We start from the raw sequence: 23,751 nt of genomic DNA, 5'->3' as shown, positions 1-23,751 counted from the left end.
GACCGAGCCATAAAGAGACGGTATCGTTTAGATACTGTGTACGGTAGAGACCGGGTTCATCAGAGACAGGAAATGGTAAACACCGGGACAGGTTGAAACCGGATGTTTCAGGGGACGTATAGGTAGAATTTTGAAAGAAATTTTCAAACTTTACAAAATTTTAGAAAAAATAAAAAATGTTGAAAATTGTCAAAAGGCGCACAAAACCAACAATTTTAGAAAAAAATTGAAAAAGTTTGAGGTTGAAAATTTTCAGGTTTTGTGCGCGTTTTGGACAATTTGCAGCATGTTTTTGATATTTTGTAAATTATGAAAAATTTGTATTTTTTTAAAATTCTCCCTTCTCGATCCCTTACAGAATGTGTCTCTGACGGACGAGGGCTCTGCACTATCCGGTCTGTGGTTGGACATCTCTTCAGACCTGGTTCGGAAGGGACTAGGCGAGGCAGAGACCGAGTAGGACAGAGACGGGTTCCGGTGTGGATCGGATAGGGAAACGTTTGAAAGAAATTTCAAATATTACAAAAATTTCGAAAAATAAAAAATACTGCAAACTTACAAATTTTGAAAAATTTCTACTCCAATTTTTTCCCCAAATATTACCAAAATTTTTGGTTTTGTGCGCTTCCTAGACAATTTGCATAATTTACTGATTTTCCGAAAATTTTGAAGAAGAAAAAATTGAAATTTTTCTCAAATCCATCCCATGCCAAATGTATCTCACAGACGAGTGCTGAAGTTGAAGTAGATTTTCGCTGTAGTTAAACTGTAAAACGTGACAACACTGATGATACAGACATCCCTTACCGCTGTCGCTCTGGAATTGAAGATTTCGGCTGAAGATGCTTAGAGTTGTAACACAAATTATCAAAAGCTCATGATTATTTTTATTTTGTAAATACACCAATTAATAAATTAGTTCGCGTGTATCTCATATTTTGAAAATTAAAACCTCTATTAATAACTCAAATATTTTTACTTCTTTATTTAAAATGAAAGTATTATAACTATATATACAAGTGGGAAAATTTTCCTAGGAATGATACTTTTAAAGTTGGTTATTTTTTTACAGTTATAAATTTACACAGTGAAGAGCTATTGTCATTAATTCATACGACAGGACGAATCGAAACAAGTCTAGGGCCTACGTCATCAGGGCATAACACAAAAATATATAGGAATTACTAACAGTTTATTAAGTGACAAAGACAACGATCACCAATTTAACAGTAACTTTTTTTTTTTAAAAAAAAGGAGACTCTCGGTTTACTTACAACTTCAATTCATATCAAATGGATTTAAAATTGCATGTTCTCTACATGATATTGGCCAAATGCACAATAAGGTTCAGTGCTAAAAATGGCAGTGTCCATCTGTGATTTTCAAAGTAAGCAAAGTAGTCTTCAGTGTAACAACAAAATGGCTTCCACACATTCATTCTAAACTTAATATACACATACCTACCTAGTTCAGCCCTGAGACTATGTCATTACAATTCTTTTAGGTCACTGGATATTAACAGTCCTATCTTAAAGTAGTGCTGATGTTAATTCAATACAATTTCCTAATTCAATACACCACAACATAAAATAAACTGCCAACGACGTTCGTGCTGATAACTTGCCTTCTTCCACGTCACCACGGAGTGTCCTCACTCTAATCCACCGCCCTCTTGCGGGCATCAAGTGCGAGTCTTTATCTTACCACCCTGTGGAAAGTTCACTTACATTTACAGAGTCCCAATGCCACTATTGGTGCTCCAGCGAGTAGTGACGAGATCTCTTCCAGAAGTTCCTGAAGAATCCGCGTTTCTGCCGTGAGCCTTCGCCCGAAGCCTCCCCTAAAACAAAGGAAACACGATGTCCACTACGAAGGGCACAAAGACTCCCCTTTTTCGTCCTGTTTTTTTAAAAGTCAACTAGAGAGGATGTCACATGTCAGTCTGCTAGATACTGAGGGCCTTCCTTGGCACACGGTAAATAATACAATGAGACTGTGTTATTTGTTGAACTACACTAATCCATAGATAAATCTTTGATTTTATTTCAAGCTCACAATTTCTTAACTTCCTTCTTTTTATAAACATCCAACAGAGAGAACGAGTGTGGCGGACATGTTATTCGCGTTTAACTCTGTTCGCTGGACCCAAATGACGTCCATTTTGTGTCTGAATGACAGCCATTATTTATAAACCTAATTCTCTGATCATGGTTTTGTGAGAAACTGTCACCATTACACAGGAAGGAAAATAAATATTTTGTTACTTCGTCAATAAAATTTTCCTAATCTAAGTGAACAGTGAAAAGGCTCGAAAGTTTCTCGTGCCCCCCCCCTCAATTACGAGATAATGTGCCTGGCCGTTCCAGAATTGTTACCTGCGTTGTGAACACCCAAGGGAAAGATTAAAAGAATAGAGAGAGATAAATAAATAAATAAATAAACGTGTACGCACATGACGCAATGCGTGTAAGCAATATAAATATAAATAAATAGTGTCTGTATTCGTTAATATTCTTCAGACCTGAAGATGGAAGTGGCAGGTTCCTCCGAAACACTGGCATCTACCTACGAGTGCACGAGTCGTCACAATCCAGAACAACATCCAGCGTCTTAACAGAATTGGCGTTGTCAAAACTTAAAAAAAAGTGTATATTTTGTGTTACAATCGATAACTTAAAATCGATCAGGAGCTTGTATTGTAGATCCAAAATACCAGATTTATTTGTTATTCGTTGGCGAGCATAAAAATAAATCGAAATGACGAGAAATAGAACAGGCTAAGCGTTTAAAAGCAAGACGGACGAAAATAACAACTGAGTGTTGGAAAGCGAATTTGCACAGACCACGACCGTTGGATACCGCGAGCCATGACAGAGACGGTAATCTTTGAAACGCTTCCTGCAATGTGCGATAGAGGGACACTTATCTAATATGGCACCCACTTCCGTCGTTGACTGCTTTCCTGCTCAACAGCTTACGACTGGCAAAACACTGCGATGTTTGCAGACAGCGTTCCCGTTAAACTCACGAGTCACCGTAGAGGGCACAGGATGCAAATTACTCGATCTATTATGAAGTATTTTGACGATGGTGTTTAAGGTCCAAAAATCGAAATTACTTTATTGTTGCCAAGTCTCTAGTCGGGTGTTCGAACCCGGTACACGACTAACATTTATCAGCGTCGATGTTCGTCTTCTCAACTTTGTAATAACCTAACCTAACCTAACCTAAGCAGCTAGGACTGAATGTCGTGTTCGAGGAAGTGGCGTGGATTTTGATCATTTGATATAAAATTGCTCTAAAAACTCTTCCCTTGCAAATGAAAACTCCAAAAACAACTAATTTTTCTTGTTTTCTGATGTCGTCAAAGCTTAGAAATATTCTTGTGGACCGCGTTTTAAATCGAACACCCTGTACTTGTAATAAAGCTGTTTTTGTATACTCGATACGTTTTCACGTTTCACAAAGTTTCCTATCGCCGCTGTATTGCACACAGGAAGGGTAAACTGATAAACCTAGAGTTTCTTTCTGAGGAAGCACGCATTTACCACAATTAGTCCAAACAGCGTTTACCGACAGAATTTGTTTACAAATAAATATCTACGTTCCTTCCACGTGAAGAGTCACGAGGCATCTCGCAAAATCTGTGGACGTTGCTCCTTGTCTTGAGCGAAGCTTTTGGTTCGATCTGGGGCCAAGTATTCGTGCCAGCAGCCCCGACTATTAATCAACTGACAGAAGGGGACCTGAGCCCTCCTCCTCTGATCTCGTCTTGTGGCTATTTCTACAAGCGTGCGCGGTTAACTCTTTCATAACAGCCAGACTATACCACTGTGTGAACACTAATTTTGGTCCACTGGGATAAGATGCTGGATTCACTTCCTTTCTATATCAACAGAGATTATCTTCGGTTTCCCAAGGCCCTGAATTTTGGAACGTTAACAAGTTTATTTTTGGAGAAATGTCATTTCTGGACACTAAATTTTGGCAACGTTTAAATTTCAGTTGCTGCTTGGATTATGATGACCGCGGACCACCGTGGGGTAGATGTCTCCTGGCTGGACACGGGGTTCGATCCCCGGCAAGATGCTTGGGACAGCGGCAGTGTGGACGACGTCTGACCTCGTGGTTCCAAAGACATAGGAGACTCCACACCATGACAGTTTAATGACGACGGTCCTCGCAACCTCATCAGGTCTTTGTAACGGACCAAACTGATTAAGTACGTTTGAAAACAGATCCAATTTACGAGACAGGATAATACCGAATGTTCTGAACCATCATCAGAACCATTTAAAACCGACAGCTTCTAAACTGGTTTGGTATAACATCAAAGTTTTGCACAGTCGACATGTTTGTTACACGCATAAATACGATAAGATTTCACACGTCTAGATCCAAGGGTTCACTAGTTATCCCTGTTAAACTGTGATCTGAAGCACATTCATGCAAAGCCGCCATCTCTTCATTTTACATTCTACAACAAAAGTTTAATATATTTTGGATTATCAAATCACAGTTTGTCGACTGCTCAGTACAAAAGCGACCTAAGAGTTTCCCGAATCCGCGGTGAAATCGGTACGAGCAAGGATTTCGCCTGGATCTGTCTTACAAAGGGCACAGAACATCTGAATACACCGGGCACTGTCATCACAAAACACGATTACAAACCGCCCAGTGGTCGCCACTCCTCGGACGTCCAGAGTTCAAATCTCGGCCCAGCCCCTCCACAAAGCGCCCCAAAATAGGCCACTGCCCTTTCCTTACTGATCCTTTCCACTGATCGCTCTAGTCACACAATATAATTTGAGTTATGAACAGTATCAGACGTTTCTCTGAATCTCGGGTTGTCTGACGACACTGCGTCAACTCCAGAGGTCGCCACCAATATACGTTAATTTTCAGAAGAGACAATTTTGCGAAAAAGAGTAATAATTACGTCACACGTCGCTTGGAATACCGCGGTTGTCCGGATGTCCCAATGTTACAGCGATTTCAGCCATCATGCAACAGCGGCTGCATTGTGCTGGTTAGAAATTTGTGCACTGGAAAAACGTCTTGCCTTCGGTTTGCACCAGACACCATCCGCGTTTTCAGTATAGTAACACTGTTCTGTGCAGTCAGTTTTCGTTATAAGAACAAACATGGATTATTTCCTTAAAGAACGCTAAATATCGGATATTTGAAAGGGTGAGGTGTTGTGTTTTCTTCGAGGTACGGACTGAATTCTTAAATGGGATTTCTTGGACGAGTCTCGGCTTCAGAGGGTTAATACCGAAACACTGGAGCAGAATCCTGCGATATTGATGCGAGGACGACGCCTCGTGGCTCGCGGACACTGCAGAGACGCAGTGGGAGTACGTCGATTCAGTCAGTGTGTACACAGGCAATAAGCAGGTCACTGCGGTCTCAAACTGACCGCGTCGAGGAACGTGGAATGAGACCACTTTGCGTTGCGTCCTGTTCACATGATTCACTTAAAATTGACCATCATCCAGGGTCATTAAATACAGGGCATCACCATGCGACCTGTGCGTGGCTTTTTAAACTGTCAGCGGGGGGTGGGGGGGGGGGACTCGATGTCCATATCCGGAGGACGCGCTGTGCCATGGCGACAGTAAATTCCTAGCAGACTACACGGCCATAGCAACCTACTGACATACTTGGCGTCTGTCGGACCGACGAATGACATCAGCTGCTGAGGTGCGAACTGACACCGGTTGATGGTCCATGTTACAGCGTAGCAGCTGTGAAAGTTTGCCCACGCAAATTTCATCTCACGTTGACTGAGACAAACCAAAACAAGCAACTGCAAAAAGTACAGTCTTTCTTCGTAGGCCGATTCGATGAGGTGATCTGAAAATTCCCAGTCTTGGACGAAACCAGAAATTTCATACCGGCCACTGCCCTCTGACCCCCAGCAAGATGTATCTACAGAACGGTCCACAAAATCAACTTCAAGAAAACATCCCCTTGTGGGGCGAAGACTCCTTATCCCTTTCCAGGCTGCACCAGGAACACTGGAAATGATTTCACCCGAAGCCAACAGACGACAATCTCCAACATCCCTCCCCAAAGGCGCAGCGGTTGAGAAGGCAAAGGCCTCACGGGTAACTGGGGGTTAGGGTACGCGAGGTCTCCGTTCACCACCAGGAGATCTGAAGCCTCCTTCACTAAGCATGGGAAATACGTTCCAGTGTGCTGATGTGGGATCACAGCGCGGAAAACATCCAATCTTTCGGTGCCAAAACGTTATAAAAACAGCGGGGACACGAAACCACACAATGCGGTTGATACAACTGCAGGGAGGGGTCGCCGCGTTCAATTCGGAACACGACGAAAGGCTTGAATTCAGCCACCTTCAAGTTGCACTTCATTGGCGTATTCCAAGTAATTTGAAGAGCATTCCCGCTTGCACAACCAGGTGCTAATGGACACGATACGTGTTCTGTCCGTCCACACGTACCTGATAATGAGTCACGGGCAAGAAACGCCGTCACGACGGAATCTTACCCAGATCGCGACGCGGCACAGAACATCCGTGCTCAGGGCTGAAAGGATCTTGTCCTAATAGGGACTTGGGACACCTGAGTAACACGGAAGGCGGCGATCAGGAGTATGAGATTCTTAAGAGCAGCGAGAAAACAAGTACGAGACAGGGACATTCCGTCTCTGTCTCTCGGGTATTCGAATTTCTGAACGCATTTTATAAAAGTGTTTATACTGACCACACTGGGCTGTGGCCTTCCTTGGAAATCGGCCAGAAATCATATTTACTTACGAGATAAATATATTTTATATACTGAACAGACGAGTAAGATACGGGATACTCGTACTGAACCACAGAGTTTACAGAAACAGTTTTATTGACGAAACAACAAACTCTGCAAGTCTCTTTTAAAACTTCGAGAACCTAAGCTATCGATTTTCAAGCACGAATTTTCTTCGAATGCTAACAACAAAACTACAAACTACGCGAGCTCGTAAATTACAGGGGGCAAAGTTGGAGAAACGTAAATTTGTAATGCGCGTTCCACTTGAGAAGGCGCTAGACCGTTCAATTCCCTCAGGTTGAGTGCCATCGCAGCGGCTTCAACCTGAGAACGTGTCCTCGATGACCACCCTTCGCGGTTCGCTCTGCGGTACGTGCCAAAACTGACCTCGGTTCAAAAACTGGGGCGAGTAAGAACACGGGATATGGGACAAGGCCGCAAACTTCCTATAACTGCGGAAACCGCTCGCCGGAAGTTTTTGCCTTTAATACAATTTGTTTTGGTAGCAGCTCTAAGAGTTGGGAGTGAACGAACACGGGGTTCCCCCCACCCCCAATGGCAGTCTTCTCATCTGCATCAGCCAGAAGCCATCTGACGAAAAGTGTCCTAACACCTCACGCGAACACACGAATTATATCCAGGCAAGACGGCAGCTATACTCCAGTCTGGAGTACAGGTAGATTTCAAATGTAATTGAGACTGAATACAATTTCAAGGGTAAAACACAAATCCATCACACAAATCGATAACGTGTATCGATTAAACAAATTGAACACGAAGCTTCGAATTGCGTATGTACGTAAATTCATAGGCCTAAATACGAATAATTTTTGACATAACAATTTTAAGTCTGATGTCACAAAATATTCAAGATTTCTCTCAGCCCGTTAATTTCAAACTAAAAGTATTTTCGAATAAAACATACATTTTCTTATTCAAGCAGCTTCATTCTTCATCCGTGGACTCTGCATTATGTGGCGCTAGTGTCGCTCATACCACACAAGGTCGTGCCTCTGTAATGTTGGTATTATTACCGACTGCGGGAAATTAAAATGTACGACTTTTGCTTAGTTTCCAACCGAGAAACAGTTCTGGAGCAGACCCACATGATCAACCTTACGTAGACTCGTTTCAAGCACATCGCCTAATGACGAAGACTGCTTCAGATGTTCTTCGTTCGCTCCCACACTTTATCAACTCCACGTCGTACCAGAAATGTCCCGCTCACCCTGAATCTTTCCGTGGAAAAATTCGCATTTTCAAGTCCTCTGCTTCTCTCCTCCCCCCCCCCCCTCCTGGAGCGCGCGTTCAGGATGAAGAACTTCCCCGTGAAGTCCGACGACCCGCAACGCTGACGAAAAAAAGAATCTGCTGTATGTTGTGCCATATTTGTTCGTTTTATCCCGTCCCACACTTCACGACTGATTACAGAAACGCACATGATGCTTCTTATCACGTTCGCCATATTTACCGATCCATTAATTCACGAATGAATCCACTTCATCTTCAAACTACGGCTGTTAGGGTCGAAATGTTTTTAGTGACAAGATAACGCGCACACACGACGGTCAGACGCCCTTCCCCCCGGGCGCTGAATCTGCCCAGAGACACCGCAGGACGTCCGACAAAGAAATCGTCAAATTACAATTCGCAAACTGGGATTTGGCTGTTGTCACGGTAGCGATAACAAATATGGCTGTCCTCTGGTTCGTTGCACCAAGTAGTCTGTTAGAAGTTTACCGACGTTTCCGAGGTACCTGCTGCCTCCACACTCACGAAGAACACGAGATTACCAACAGTCAGCTGCTTGAACTTTGTCCTGAAGACAATTAAACTGTGTACGCGTGTCCACGTCTGTCATCAATTTAATTCTAGGCAAAATGTTTTAAGGCTCTGGGAATTTCAGTTGACAATGAAAGGTCCTTCACGAGGGGTTCTTCCCTTATTGGCCTGGCGCCAGTTCTGGAGCCCTGGAGTATGGGAGACTTGACGGCCTCATGGCCGAGTAAAACCTCTATTCGAACACCCACTAGGGCAGTAGTGGTCCCCCCTCGGCCTTGGCCTGAACAGGTACGCCTACGGGCTTTGACAAGTGGAGCGACCCACTGGCCCACAAAAACGGAGACCACGACCTCAGAATCGCGACACCTGAAAAGATCCATTTCGCTTTTCAATGGCACAGCGTCTTGTCAAGACAGAAACGTTAATCGAATGGACTCTCCTTGAATACCTACTGAAACCAGTGATACAGCAAATCAAACAACAGAATTCCTTTAAAGCCGGTCGAAAATCTTTCACCATGGAGTCAGTCACGGCGGGGATATCCTGCTCCTTAGTACCAATATCCTTACTTCCGCAGTCAATCGAGTGTCGGCCGAATCCTTCCTGATTTCGACTCTGCTTTCTGTGATGACCCATCAGCGTTGCGAGTCCTGGTCACCCCTGGTGATTATACGTCATTCTTATCTCGTGAGTCCTCATTATTTAAACGTAACCAACCTCGATAAGTTTAGCTTACGACTTGTTCGGTTGGTTTGACCAAGTAGATTGCGGTTAGAGTGTCACTCATGTTCCGATAAAAGTAGAAAAGTGGAAACGAACATTGAGCCGAAGTGTATAAACACACACTGCAGGCCGCAGGCTGATTCCAGGGCCTGGATTTCGAGATAAGCCGACGTCCACCGACTCGATGACACTTGGGAACTTTGTGACACAACCCTCGGTTCAGTCAGTAGTTTCTTTATCGAACCATCAACTCGTTCACTCATAATTGGCTGGTTAACTTTGAACTCAAAAAAAAAAAAAATTAACGATCCTGCACGGGGTCATTTCGAAGAAACATGACGCCTCTATCGTCACGGTAAAACTGAGGAACCTCCCCACTCTCCTATTTTCAAGTAAGTTCTCTTCCGAGAAGTTCCCCATCGAAATCCAAAGTTGTATCGGAACTGCAAATGCTGATCTCACAAGTCACTGCATGTGTGAACTACGAACGTGGCAAATTTGGGGCGTTATGAAAATATATTCTTGCCAGTGTTACAGCAGACCTTGTCCTGGGTGTGTGAAACGCCACGACTAAGCCCCCCAATAATTCATTCCTGTTCTTACAGACCTCGAGACTGTCCGAGCACACATTTCCTGTGCCGATAACGCCACTGATTACACTTATCACGTACGATAAATTCGCAAAATAAACGACCGGTAAACAGGAAGACATTTCTTAAATGGGACCGTAGCAGTCTACCTGCTACTCTCTCTTAGCGGACAGACGCGAGCACCTCGTGTTCCGTCCTTCGTTATTTAATACCTCAGGGCCGGAATGAATGACCTTGAAATGCTGGCTTTCGTAGTAGAGTTTTATCTCGACAACAGGCGTTATCTGGCTCTGAATCGTACGTCATTAGCCCACGACAAAGGACGAGATGATCTTCATGTGTTTCCAAACGTAGGAGTCCACCTTACTGTTAAGCCGAGAAAATTCTCTCTAATTCAGAGACACTCGTATCTGATGTCAGTATGAACAAAGTCCCCACGAGCCTTGAGGCAATTTACAAACGAACACGACTGTCCGTGACCCCCCCCCCCCCCGAAGTACGCTACTGACGTCATCATCCAGAATTCGTGTGTGTGTATGAGGCCTTTTTGGTGTTTCAAGGCTAATGGAGACGATGAAGGCGGTCGAGGAAGTAACCGACTGGGGGGGAGAGCAGTGAAAAATACGTGACAGATAGCTTCAGTGCCGAACAGATTCGGGAAAAATTCTTCTGCATAAAATTTCATGAACATCCGGTAAGTGGATCCGCCACTGGTGCCGTCCTTGCCCAAGACCTACTACCCATTATCATGGTCATAATTATCACCGTCTAAGTTCAGTACAAAATTTCCTCGTTAAAATTTTGTTCGCGCGTCTGGTTTCCTCCAAAGCCAATTTATTCCAGTCTCCTCAAAGTCAGATCTCGATCCTAATTTTCAAAATGGAAACTCGGTGATATTCCATTCAAATGCCACCGTGAAACACATTTTAATTTAACGCGTCAACTTAAAACCAAAACCAAATCGGGTTAAATAATTTAATCGTAATTTCTTGCAAAAATATATCTCAAAGGTTTCCTTCTGAAAATACGAAAGCCATCGAATTCAGTTTACACATCCCTGTGTTAAAACAAGGGCAGACAAAGTTTTATGTATGATTTTGGACACCACTAGACCAGCCGCTGGATTCATCAACAGACCGATATGCCAGTGTTACAGCTCAGACGTTTGCAATCCAGGCTGTGATTGGTGAGGTCCAGTTTGCGGCAGGAGAGGTAACTCCTAAGTTAGTTGAAGGATTCTGACTTACCGGAGGCTCCTCGGGTGGGGGAGAGCGTATCCTTCCTGGGCTCCTTGGGGCTGCTTCCTGCAACACAACGACACAACAAAAGTTTCATCATATTAATTTTTGTCATCGCATCGCACGAGTACGTTTCGACCGTGCGACTACTAAATCGATTGTGATGAAAATCGATGTAAAGGAATTCACGCCAATTCATCGTGACCATCCTTTGACGTAATTACCAAACTCTTTGGTTTTAAGAGACGCAAATTCTATACTCGTCGATTTAAATACTGAGGCTTGAGAGTTTTCAGGTTCTGACGGTGGGTAATAAAAAGTGCGCTGACCGTTTCCTAGCTGATTCCTGCCCCTATCATAATGACGACTCATCTGTTTGTTTAACTTAAAGACTGAAGTGTGTGTAATTTTGACGATGGGACCGAAACAGCAAACTCAAATATGACAAGGATTTTTATCCTCAATGGTCTCTTAATTCTATCGTCTTATTGCAGATGCTGTCCTAGAATTATTAACAAATGATCTGCCATGAGTAAATATTAGTATAACCAACCAGATGGCTTATCGAACTCGAAGGTTCATCACCGAATTAACCAAAGCCCTCCACCGGACCCTGTCGTGGGCCAACAAAATCCAGTCTCCTTCAACTCCTATCTCCCATAGATCCCGCCTGAGATTATCCTCCCATCTACGTCTAGGTCTCCCCAGCGGTCTCTTCCCCTCAGGCTTCCCGACCAATACACAAACACTAACTCTTATTTGTCGTGGTTATGAAACGTCTATCACATTACGCGGAGACTTAGCTCGTGAATGTCTGACGGCTGGTACTGAGGAAAAACATTTCGACCTCCGACGGGGTAAGCAGACCATCACATCATGGGGCTTCGTACTTTCTGCCAAATATCACCGGGGCAAACCAAGTCAATGAGGATGAGACTGGCGACGCACGCATAGAAGTGATAAATACATACAAAATTTTCGTCTGAAACTTCGATGGATGAGACCACTCTGAAGACGTAGGCGTACAAGGGAAGACGAGAGCCATGACTTGGGACTGGTTCAGGACAGTGGCCGGGGAAGGCTCTCAAAGAATACGCGAGGTCCGTAACAGATGTCGACTTCCTTGTCTAACGAGCGACTACTAGCTTCTCGAACAGGACTCTGCTCCACGGAATGTGTTACGCAGCTGTTCGTGTCAGCCTCCAGATGAGAGGTCTGCCATCATCGCACTCTCAGCCTCGCGCGGGGGGGGGGGGGGGGGGCAGAACGGAACATCACCCTGTGGGCGTGTGAGAGACTATTTTTAGGCACCGGTTGGATTCCAGAGCGAGAAAGTACAATTTTACACATAGCTATCCTTCGTGGGCAAAGCAGCAACGAAGCTTGGAAAAAAAGAACAACTTAACTTGATCAGCAGAGTGGCTGAGAAGAAACCCGAGTCCCCACGCCGGACCTCGCTCTGTCACCCGACTCGTGCCATCAGACCGGACTGACTTGTCCGCTGACAACAGTCCCGTTAGCGCAAGCAGGTCCACATTTGTACGGTTCAGAAAGCGACGTTCTAGAATTCCAGCGAAGAGTTCTGTACTCAGGAACGACGTCTTGAGCTTCGCCCCTCACCCCGTCCTCAACATCAATTGCCAGTTTACCGAGGACGTCGGTTCGCGTATCGAAGTACATATTTTTATATAATGAATCGATGCATTTAAATGCTTTGTAAAAACGGGACTTTTATTATACGGAGAACAAAATCTGTAAACTAATAACGCTGGATCATCAAAATAATAAATTCCTCGTCCACTTGTACGTAATTATTATAAATACACAACAGTACAACGTGTAGCAACTTCGTAACCACCCGTAACCACGAGCTATATTTACAAGCAAGACTAAATCAGACCGGCTTTCGATCTCCAAAGCCGACCCTCAGGCCGGAAAGTGACCAACTATTAAGTTCTCTGTCACAAACGTGGTATTGAGACGATGACACAACCGGGCATTAGCATCGCAGTTTGCGATTCTATTTAGAAGTTCTCAAGGTTGGCGTCACTGAACTTGTAGCGACACGGTTAACAACCACCGTCGTCACTCGCCGACTCCAGCTCGGAGACGGCACTGCGTATATTTGTCTCTGGTAATAAATATTCGAGTCATCTTCAGATGCTGTACGTTTGTAAGCCCCTAACCGCGTCCCAGAGGATCCGCTCGCCTGCTCGGGATACAGCCCCGTGTCTCTGTTGACGAACACAGCAAACTCCTCCGAAACGTCGGTCAGTATCTACCAAACTTCGTCACAGAAGACAGCCATCTTTGCAGTCGACTTAATGAGAATATCAAATCTATCCGATACTTAAATTCGGACGTATTGCCGATAATTTAACTTGTATCTTTACCGACCGAATTAAAAGCGGTGAGACTGAAACGTCTTCCTGGAGAAACTCGCTTTAAATATTGGCGATATGTTTCGACATCACAGTGTCATCTTCAAGTCAAGCTCCTTTTATAAAATCAACAGTGTGCTAACTTTTTTATATATTAAAAAATTACATTGTATGGGACTATTTACATAAGCGTACATACTTATAATATTACTCACATTTAATATTTATTACTAAAGAATTGTATATTTCATTATATTAATGTACCCCATTCGTCTGATTCATTACGTAAACGGGCCCATTCGCTACAATCAAACTACGACTTTGTTTAAAATTTTCATACGTAAAACCTTCAAAATTGTTGAAAATTCTGCATTTTCGTAAGCGGTTTGTGTTTTTACCGCCCTCAATCGATGAGCGGGCTCGCTCGATGACCACGGGGGAGCAATTTCAACGTCACACCTGGCTTCAACTCGTCTGAATTGGGCCACAGAACACTCAGGCCGCGTAATAAGAAAAGATACGGTATTTGAGGTCCTGCCCGATGTTTTAAAATGCCGAGATTCGTCCGTTCTTGGAATTAATCATTCTTCGAGGGTTATTCCGCTGTTCAAATTTACGTAATAAATGGTACTTCATGCACAATTAATGCCGCTGATGGACACACTTTCAGCATTACCTGGAAAAAAAAATTACAGCAGAACAATCAATTTCACGGAGAGAAACGTATCCCTCCGCACGATGGTTGACGCATCGGTAAGAACAGGACACAGAAAGCGGAACCATCGTAACTCTTTGAGGTGGGCAAACACGTGGATGTTACGAAGACAAGCAGCCGATTCTACACCTCAAAACGGGGTACAGAGATTAACAACAGCGTTCATCTCGTCAACACAAAACGCCAGTTCGAATCTCGGCCCCCGGGATTAACTTTTCTTCACGTGAAATTGAAAGGATCTGTGTGTGATCGTGGCCGGTTTAAAGGTACCATAAAATAATTAGCCTTCAGAGACCTAGTAAATCGGAGGGAACTGAGGAAAACCTCGAAGCTTCATCTGGCTTCACTTTGGGGCACGTGAAATCGACTTTAATTTTGTTCAGACACGCGAATAAAAATTCGGACACCGAGGAGCCCATCCGAGCAGGCTACTAAGGGCTTTTCATTCCCTCCAGAGACGACACCACCTCTTCCTTCCCAATTCCTTCAAACTCTGACAAAACAGAAACCGCCACTGCACACGTTCTGAATGAGCTGCATTCATATTTCATCCTCCTAATCATAATTCTGCATAAGATCCATCTTAATGTTATCTTTACACATCCTCGTCATTCTGTGTGGGAAATTCTACAAATGTTTCCCCATCAAAATTATGTGTGCAATATCCGTATCTTCCAACCGAAGTGTTACGAACCCCCTGCAAACTTCACCGTGCTGATAATCAGCATCGCAGACGACGTTCGAAACTGCTGGCAGCGTCGTCGTTTTCCACGCCCGATTTTCAGCGCCCTTTCCACCGTCCTCCTCGAGATGAATGCCAGAAAAATATTTCAGAACTCGTCCTCATCTTAATTTCACCACGAATCGTATTGCGTTATTCCCAGACCAATTTACAAACGTCCTGAAACTTTTTCTCGCACACAGACACACATTCCCTATGAATAAAGGGTTTGTGTGACGTCCACGTAATTCTCTCGCTTACATTCCGACCAATTTCACATCCTCCTCCACAAAAAAAAATGCCAAATTAATTTTCACGAGCACGAACAAGCACCTAATTTAAGACATTCCGCTTGATTTCCCTGATGGCATTTTCTTGAGCCAAATTAAAAAGCAGTGGCGATAAAGCATCCCCTTACTGGAAACCGAATACTACATAATCAGCGTTTTATATAATTTGGTGTTAACCTCTGCAGTCGATAACGCGTTGTTAATCTACGAAATATCCAACACCGATGACTCTCCTTTGAGCTCCAGCACGAGCGGGGGTGTACACGACTCGACAAAATTGGCTCATCTCACGAGATCAAAGAACGCGGCTGGTGTGCGGGTTGCAGCGACTGCAGGGGCTGGCTTTTGTTCGTCACATCACAGAGAGAGAGAGAGAGAGGGACTCTCTCACTCTCCCTCAGGATCGATCACCTCTTCCTCTTTTCCTCCCTCGCCTGAGGGGAACTGAGTACACGTGGCAGCCACATTGGACGCAACATTCATCAGCTGACAGGCGAAAGTGACGGAATGAGATGGCACGCAGAACAGAGCTCATTTGTTTTGTCTCTGAGGACCTAAGCCGAACCTACCCCGGTCCTAGGTCACGTGATATTCAAAGTAGGATTTGGGCTTCTCGGCGTTGGGCTCTAAGATCGCTGTCTTCTGGGTTGTTTGTTGCGCCGTGTAGTCTGGACGTTTCAGAGATCCTTGCTGCCTGCAACCCAGAAGACAGCCATCTTCGTGACTAAATATGTCCCTTACTCTCCCAGTGTTGCAACTGCAACGCAGCCTGAAACGTCGTCCTGCTCCTGCAGCGTCTCCATGTCTCGACAGTTGCACTCCCATCTAGTGCCGGGGTTAGGAATGAGTAGGAGCTATCCCCCCCTCTCCCCTCAAGCGCCCACAAAGCGAAAATTTCCAACCTGTGTACACTTCGTTCTTAGATCGCCCTTGTGAGCTACGAACTCATTACTTCAACGTTCTGGGTTTTGCAAATTAAAACTAGGAGACCCAAGGCAAGACAGCTCTGAGTCGAGAGAGACCATTACATTCGTCGTTTAAAAATTAATTTCTCTCTAATTCAATTACGACTTTAATTCCTGAACGTTACGTAATCAATCAACTAAACTCTGGGCGTGACTGAAGAAAACTGCATCCACAAAGCCATCTTCGAACTTTTCACTTGTTCTTCAAAAGATAAGAACCTTTGACGGTGGTATCCGATATTCCCTACTGTTCCTGTGAACTAGGCTGCCTGTACATCCAAACCGCAGATCCCTTGGGATCGGAATGCACGGAAATTAGCAACGACACCTGGTGACGCCAGATTGCCGCGACAAGTTTGCTCTGCGCGCCTCATCCTACCAGGACCGTCGTCAGGTTCCTGACCTTGGTAGGTCGCGGACAAGTTGACGCCTCCTGTGGCGTGTTCAGAGCCTCCGTCCATTTGTCTGTCTGTCTGTCTGCAGGCAGCCGACGTTTAGCGAAATCTCAAACTCACTTACCGGTTCGATCAGTACAGTCACCACCACGACAGATATTATCCGGAGCATAAAGGGACATCATCATGTCTGCGTACTGTGAAATTCTCCTTATTACAACATCGGGGTCGTACTTTCAACTGAGCGACTTTAAGCGGCTGTCTCACTCCACTCTAATTTCAGTTGTTAATATGTCAACTTCGTAAGTGTCCACGTCGTGGACACTGAGACGTGTGACGACGTGTTAACACGAAGGCCGTGTTTAGTAAATCCCGCAAATTTCACGGGTCTTAGCATCTCCGTGCGTGTGCACGATCTGGACTGAAGTCTTCGGTAGGCAAACAAAGTAGGGGCCGGCTGTCCAGAAAGACCGGAGGCCACGAAAGAATTATTACGAACACGGCGAAACGATTTCGTGTCATAATAAAACTGGAAAAGTCACAATCGCAGACAATGAACACTCACAACGTCGAAAATGTTCCAAAGATTCGGGGCCATCGCTTAATCCTGTCTTAGAAATTTCTGGTAACAACTACGACCAGCATTCAAGAGCATAAACTGAAGTTGATGAGAGTCTCTCAGGTTACCATCCGCGTCAGGTGGCTAAATGGTTTAACGAACCATTTATTATTCCAACGTTTCGAGAGCCATCTCTGCTCTCATCCTCAGGGCGGATTGTTGCCCAGAGAGTCTTTCATTAACATTCAACAACTTCTGGGCTCCTAACTCGTGACATTTCCTCTATAAGCCACAGCAGCTCCCTACCCAATCCCTTCCCTTTGTTGGAATTTGGCTCAATTAACTTGATACACAATTTTATTACGACTCGAGAATAAGTCCAACGAATTAAGTTGCTGTTGTTGCTTAAACGAAGCTCTAAGTAATATTTATTATTTACGAAACGGACCAGGGCATCGAAAGTCTCTTACATTGGTCTTTCTTACAGCGTCGGCTGGCAACCGCGGTTTAATTTCACTAACGACAAACGCACGTGGTAAATAATTACACACGCGTATAAACGCCATCCTAACCTCAAAGGCAAAGACAGCTGACACATTCAAATTCTGGTTAACGCCGATCACAACATAATTTTTAATATAATATATGACTTCCTGTAATCATTTGATTCGCGACCAGCACACGACTTAACTCGTTTTGCTTGGTCTCTCGTGCAAAATAAGGTCGCTGACCCCCGGCTTCGGGGCTTGACCGACCACTGACTGCCCCAAAGAAAGACGATATCTGCGATAAAAATGAAGACGGAATTTTTGAAAATATATTACAACGCGTCGTAGCTTAGTTCTGAATCAACGCCCATGTGGGGGTATTTTTAAAGGCCCAGAAACCCCCCCCCCCAAAAGGGCTTAATTTCAGCGTGTCCTTTCCTGTTTTTCAATTATCGTGTGTAAAACATTGTCTTTCGACATCTGTGAACTATTTAACCCTTCGAAGCCGAAGATCGTCTGAATATTATTTACGAATTCAGTCCGTACCGCGAAGAAAACACTACACCTCACCATTACGAAAATCAGCTGGTTAACCCTTTGAAGCCGAAGCTCGTCTGAATATTATTTATGAATTCAGTCCGTACCGCGAAGAAAACACTACACCTCACCATTACGAAAATCAGCTGGTTAACCCTTTGAAGCCGAAGCTCGTCTGAATATTATTTATGAATTCAGTCCGTACCGCGAAGAAAACACTACACCTCACCATTACGAAAATCAGCTGGTTAACCCTTCGAAGCCGAAGCTCGTCTTCATAATATTTACGAATCCAGACCGTACCGCGAAGAAAACACTTCACTTAACCATTAGAAGTCGAATCAGGCGGTACCACATTTAAGATTTAACAAAAGAACATCCCGGTCGAAGCCTTAATAACGCTGTATCATCTACAGACGTTACGTAGCGCTAAATGAAATATAAGAATGAATCAGGAGTAGGTTATATGAAAGTGGAGTTGGCTCATTCGTCTGTAGAAACTGAGGAAAACCAATCTGCTTTGCTTTCGAAGTATCGCAACCTTTTAGTAACACAGCAGGATTTCGAAACACGTAAGATCTCTTTCCCTTAAACGTTCACGGTCCAGTGGTTAGCATTCCAAAGTCGTACTACTGAGATCTTAGATTCAGATCTCCGATCGTGTACCGAATACTCTCGCCGAGATTTCCCATGGTTTTCCTCAGTTCTTCAAGCCAAATGCCACTAACGCTTCCTTACAAATCCTTCGCTATTCAAAGCGTCGTCAGACAACGAAGTGTTCGTCTTACTAAGAGAAAATATAAATCTCATCAGAGTCTGAAGTTGTAGATTCAGCCGTTCGCACTTAACTTTGAGTTTAAGTTTAAATTCTCCTCAGCTGCTTAAATTAAGTCCAATTGTGTTGCAACGAACCAGACAACATTTCACTAACCCAGAAACGATCGAGCGAACAAGTGTTCGCTACAAATGTCAGCGATGATGACCTGATTGTCTGCGAAACGAAGGTTTGCTGGCTGATCCAGCGTCCTTAAGAGGCTTCCACTGTTGGTACCTTTCCCATGCGTGCTACAGACATTACCCACCTCGTCCTCGTCGAATCTGTTACGCTAATATTCGGCGACGAATAAAAATTACGACGAAATGCCTTATCAAACGCGTGGGTTCGTCTTTGATGCACTTAAGCAAAGTCCAGCGAGATACAGGCTGTAAAGAATTCGCTTGTCATTCTATTTGCTTAACGGCGTATCATGCTTAAACACGATAAATAGCAAACACACGTGTGTCCGGACGTTTCGGGAATACTGACGCATATGCTATGCCCTTCGAAGGGCTCGGCTCTGATACCGAAGACAACAAACACGTAACGATTTCACATTTCTCAAAACATGTACAAAAAGACTTTTAAAATTCGTCTGTATTTCGAGAACTGGCCACTAAAACCTAATAATAATCATAAATAATAATTTTATTTGACTTTAAAACAATTAAATAATAATCTCTACTACTTATTTACACGCAAAAAATGAATCCAACCTAGACGACACTTGTTAACAAAAGAATAGAGCAGACTGTACCTAGCAACGAAGTGAATGCCAGGAACCAGTTTGTTTTAAGAGGATAATTCCATCCGCTGTTCTGTGTTCAGGAGACAAAGTCTTCATCGAAAAGGAGACGAAAGACCTCGACTGACGTAAACAGTCAGTGAGATTAAACCCAATGTGAGAATAAATGTGGTAAGAAACACGGAAACAGTAAGCCGACTTAAGTAAATACAGAAATATGCACTGAATATGCACGCCCAAGAGATGTACACCACAAGAAAACAGATCTGTTTGTATAAGACAACGTAATTTTGTCATATAATCGTCATAATGACCATTCATTTTAAAAGATTACAATTCGGGACTCCAAAACGAAGTGAAAATATTATTTCCAATCGCCCCAAGTCCTAAATTACTGACTTGTAATAAGATGTAACCATTTCAGAACAAGAACTTTGACGGTACGGAGCAAAATATGTGTGTATTCGGCCATTCAGAACGACAGGACGATCCAATGTTCTTCTCCGGCTCTGCCATAAAACCTCCTGACATGATCTCAAGGCCATTCGTACAAAGGACGGGCCGGGTTACGAGATGCCTCGACGGACAAGACACACACATAATCAGTACTTCTAATATTATTTTTGACTTAACATCTGGCACTTTCCAACATCTTTCACGACAAATTTCATGAAAATAGGTCATCTCTTTCAAAAGTCGAATACTGGAACACGACGACAGACAAGCCGACATTTTTTTAGCATCAACTACGTTTTTAAACAAAAGCTAATCAGTGCATTAGTTCCAGGGAACGTGCCGTTTGAATATCCAACAATGAAACTGCACACTTTTTCTGTTCGATTATCGGAATCGAAACGGTTACGCTGATTCAGAACCACTGAATCACATGTCTTCACTACCCCACTTTCATTTTCTATGAGTCACGTTGTTGTGACGTCATCAGATTCGTCACCAAGAGGTGGATCGATTGTGCAGCTGTTCCAACATGGCCGTCGGGCGTGTTGGTGCTACTGTGGGAGGCGCTTAGCATCCCATTTTTGCGGACAAGCAGCCAATGTCTGCTCGTCTCCAACCTTCTGCATAAGCAATTAACATTTTCTGTAACTGAATCAGAGTCCTTCTTGAAAAACTTACAGCTATTCAGCTTATCAGGAAATTCCTCACCTTATAACAATGTTACGCTAACATTTTTTTTTCCACTCGCGGAACACACCACAAAATGTCGCCTCACGACATCACATGTCTGATAAAACCATGGATGATGAACCTCTCCGTGTTTGTATTACGAATTCTAATCACCAAAGACAACATGTTACGTTTTCACAATGAAAACGTCGGAAACTGTAATTTCTTATCAAAAAAATTCGCGGCACACCGGCTTAACAGTTTCAGAAGACTTCCTTATACGGAACCACAAGTTTTCCTACCGGTTCCACAAGAGTCCGCCACCGATCCGAGCCACGTGCAAACCCTACCGTCCTGTTTCTTATAAGGAGAGGCTCCGAGAGCGATTTGCGTCAATACTATTCCATCTGATACAAGAAATTCGAAATGGTCTCTTCCCTTCTGGGTTCCCCACCAAAACTAAGGCAGTGGGCGAGTAGCTTTATGTCTTCGCCGTGAGTGGTAAAGATTTCAAAGAACTTTCTGATGATTCAGGTGACAGGACTCAACAATGCCATGAAAGTCTCTGCTGGTCAGACATATCCTGGAAACGAACCCCCAGTCTCTCACATAAGGACAGAATCCTACTTCGCTAACCATGACACTAGATGATTTCGTAATTCCTCAGCCACGGATGATCTAATGTTATCTACTGTCAGGGTTTACAAGAATTGGTAGGCAACTATGCTCGACTTATCAGAAAAATGATATACGAACGCCTCTTCTAAACAGTTAAATCAAGTACCTGTAACTTAAAGAGTACGTGAAGATGTGGACAGAGCCAAACGTTGTTCAAATAATAGCGGACGTTCAAATAACATTCTTTCCTAAAGACTCAATAATGTAAAAAGCCTTCCTCGGACCTTCACAATATGGTATAGTTTAATAATAATTCTGTCATTAAATAAGGTAAATAATCTAAGCCGTTGCAGCGTCGTAAAACAAGCTCAGAACCAATTGTTGTGGGGCCACTTCAAATATATGTACCGGCATGTAAGGACATTTGACAACAGTGCAATTTTCCTGCACTAGTCAGCCATATTAAGGAATCAATGTGTATGTACAGGTTCGCATTTCCTGTAACAGCTAAATTCCCTGTCGATGTTACTAGCATAAACCTCATAACACATGGTGAGAATGACAATTTTTCATGTCCACAATCTACTATGGGAGTTTGCAGACTACGCTTTCGAAAGCTCCGACTTTGGTTCGATTCAGAAAAACATTGGTTTTAACGCGTGATAGGTTATCGGCCTCGGAACAGCCTTGTCTCGGTAGCCATTACCGGCGTTGAGACAAGCCACACCCCATCACATTATCTTTCACTGTCAGGGTCGATCACGCAGTAAAACCAACAGTTTCTACGCGTCTCTGACAGATGGCACCACTCTACAAATGCACCTATCTCCTTCCTGAAGTAGCAACCACCATCTAGTGGATTTAACGACAACTAATGTTACAGCATAAGGCTAGGGACCCACTGGCGCGGCAGCCGCGCCGCGTCAGTGGGTTTCGCAACTACAAAAAGCAATACAAATAACAGCCGCGCGCGACAACACTTAACACGCCGCACGCGGCTAGTCGCGCCAGTGGGTCCCTAGCCTAAGCTGGCTCAAAAATACGTATCTGCACATGGTAACCGATGCAATTGAACAAAACCACCTCAAAGTAAGAAAAACAAATTCCTTCCTCATGTCCAAAACACAAAAGTTTTTCAGACAATATAGCATCTGACATCATACTTTAGGTCCAACGTTAGGGGTCTAACCTACGGCCCAGCCCCTCGGCTTGTCTCACATTGAAGGCTAGCATAATTCTGTATCACTCCAATGCCTTGCCCTATTCTGTTTATCACAGAAATTCATCAGATTTGTGTCTGCAACTTAAAAAAAATTGTTTGATGGCTACAGATTACTTTATGGTGAAAGAACAGTGTGTTATATATGTTGACATAGTTAATTTGGTTACCCTTGTCTAGTGCATACATTTGTTTGCTTGGGCCAATCTTCCTGGTATTTATTTAGGGTTAGTGCTATTGACAGTGATGAATGCAACGCAAGGTAAAAATTAAGAACACAAGAAGCCATCAAAAATCTGGACCTGCAAGGCGCCAACAGACTTGCTGCTACGAAAATAAACCTGTTGCAGACTTACCTTTCTTGATCAGAAGGCTGGTGACTCTTCTGAGAGCCTCGCGTGGCGAACGATGGAAGAACTTGGGCGACAAATTTGGAGGCAGTGTAAGCGGTTTCCTGGAATCTCTCGATTCCCATGGACTTGGTGTGTTGTGTCCGGGCGTGAGGCGGTCCAGGTGCTCGATGGAGGCAGGTCGAGGTTGCTGCCTATGTCGCGGGTACCAGCCTCGGCCTGGGCCGCCCGCCAGTCGCAGAAGCTCGGCACCCACGAGTGCCTGGCTCAATCCTCCTGTTCCCAGTGTAACCCCCGTTGCATGACCTGGCAGCGGACCTGTCCCGACTCGTCTGTAACCGCCTGCGGCGAGTCCTCCAGGTCGAGGAGCTGTTCGAGCCATGCCCGGAATATCTGGTGCTCTTCGGTGAGGGGTACGAGGTATATCACAACCTCTGGCAAAGATAGGCGTCTCAGGAAGCGAGCATGATGTCTGCAGTGTTTCCTCTCGCGGAGACTGGGCACAACGCTTCTGGAACGTTCGGCGTCGTAAAGGCCCTGGCAGTTCTGATGGCAGTGTTCGTCTTTCTGAAGGAACCTGTATCAAACAAATAAACTGTTTTAGCTTGAAATGTGCTACTCGTACATCCATAATTACTGGGAGATGTAATAAAATTTGCTTTCATAGTTTTACTGAACTGATAATAGTTATAATATTGTTCTAACACTCAGTGCCTCTAA

General features: G+C 44.1%; 1 protein-coding gene across 2 annotated transcripts in view; it reads right to left on the bottom strand.

The window, feature by feature from the left end:
- Window positions 1–957: 957 nt before the first annotated feature.
- LOC110838525 (uncharacterized) overlaps window positions 958–23,751 on the bottom strand; it is a 139,633-nt gene continuing 116,839 nt past the window's right edge. For both annotated transcript variants that reach the window (XM_087361094.1, XM_087361095.1), the window contains 3 exons: window positions 23,038–23,608; window positions 11,116–11,172; window positions 958–1,840 (listed from right to left, as the gene is read on the bottom strand). In XM_087361094.1, the coding sequence (XP_087217220.1) occupies window positions 1,749–1,840; window positions 11,116–11,172; window positions 23,038–23,608 (720 nt within the window). In that variant the 3' untranslated portion in view covers window positions 958–1,748. The remainder of the gene's footprint in view (window positions 1,841–11,115; window positions 11,173–23,037; window positions 23,609–23,751) is intronic.

This window comes from Zootermopsis nevadensis, unplaced genomic scaffold, assembly GCF_977971745.1.
Source record: "Zootermopsis nevadensis isolate Lab colony 2312 unplaced genomic scaffold, Znev_1.0 Znev_ptg000050l, whole genome shotgun sequence".
NCBI classification, from domain to species: domain Eukaryota; kingdom Metazoa; phylum Arthropoda; class Insecta; order Blattodea; family Termopsidae; genus Zootermopsis; species Zootermopsis nevadensis.
This window is presented reverse-complemented; position numbering and strand designations above follow the sequence as displayed.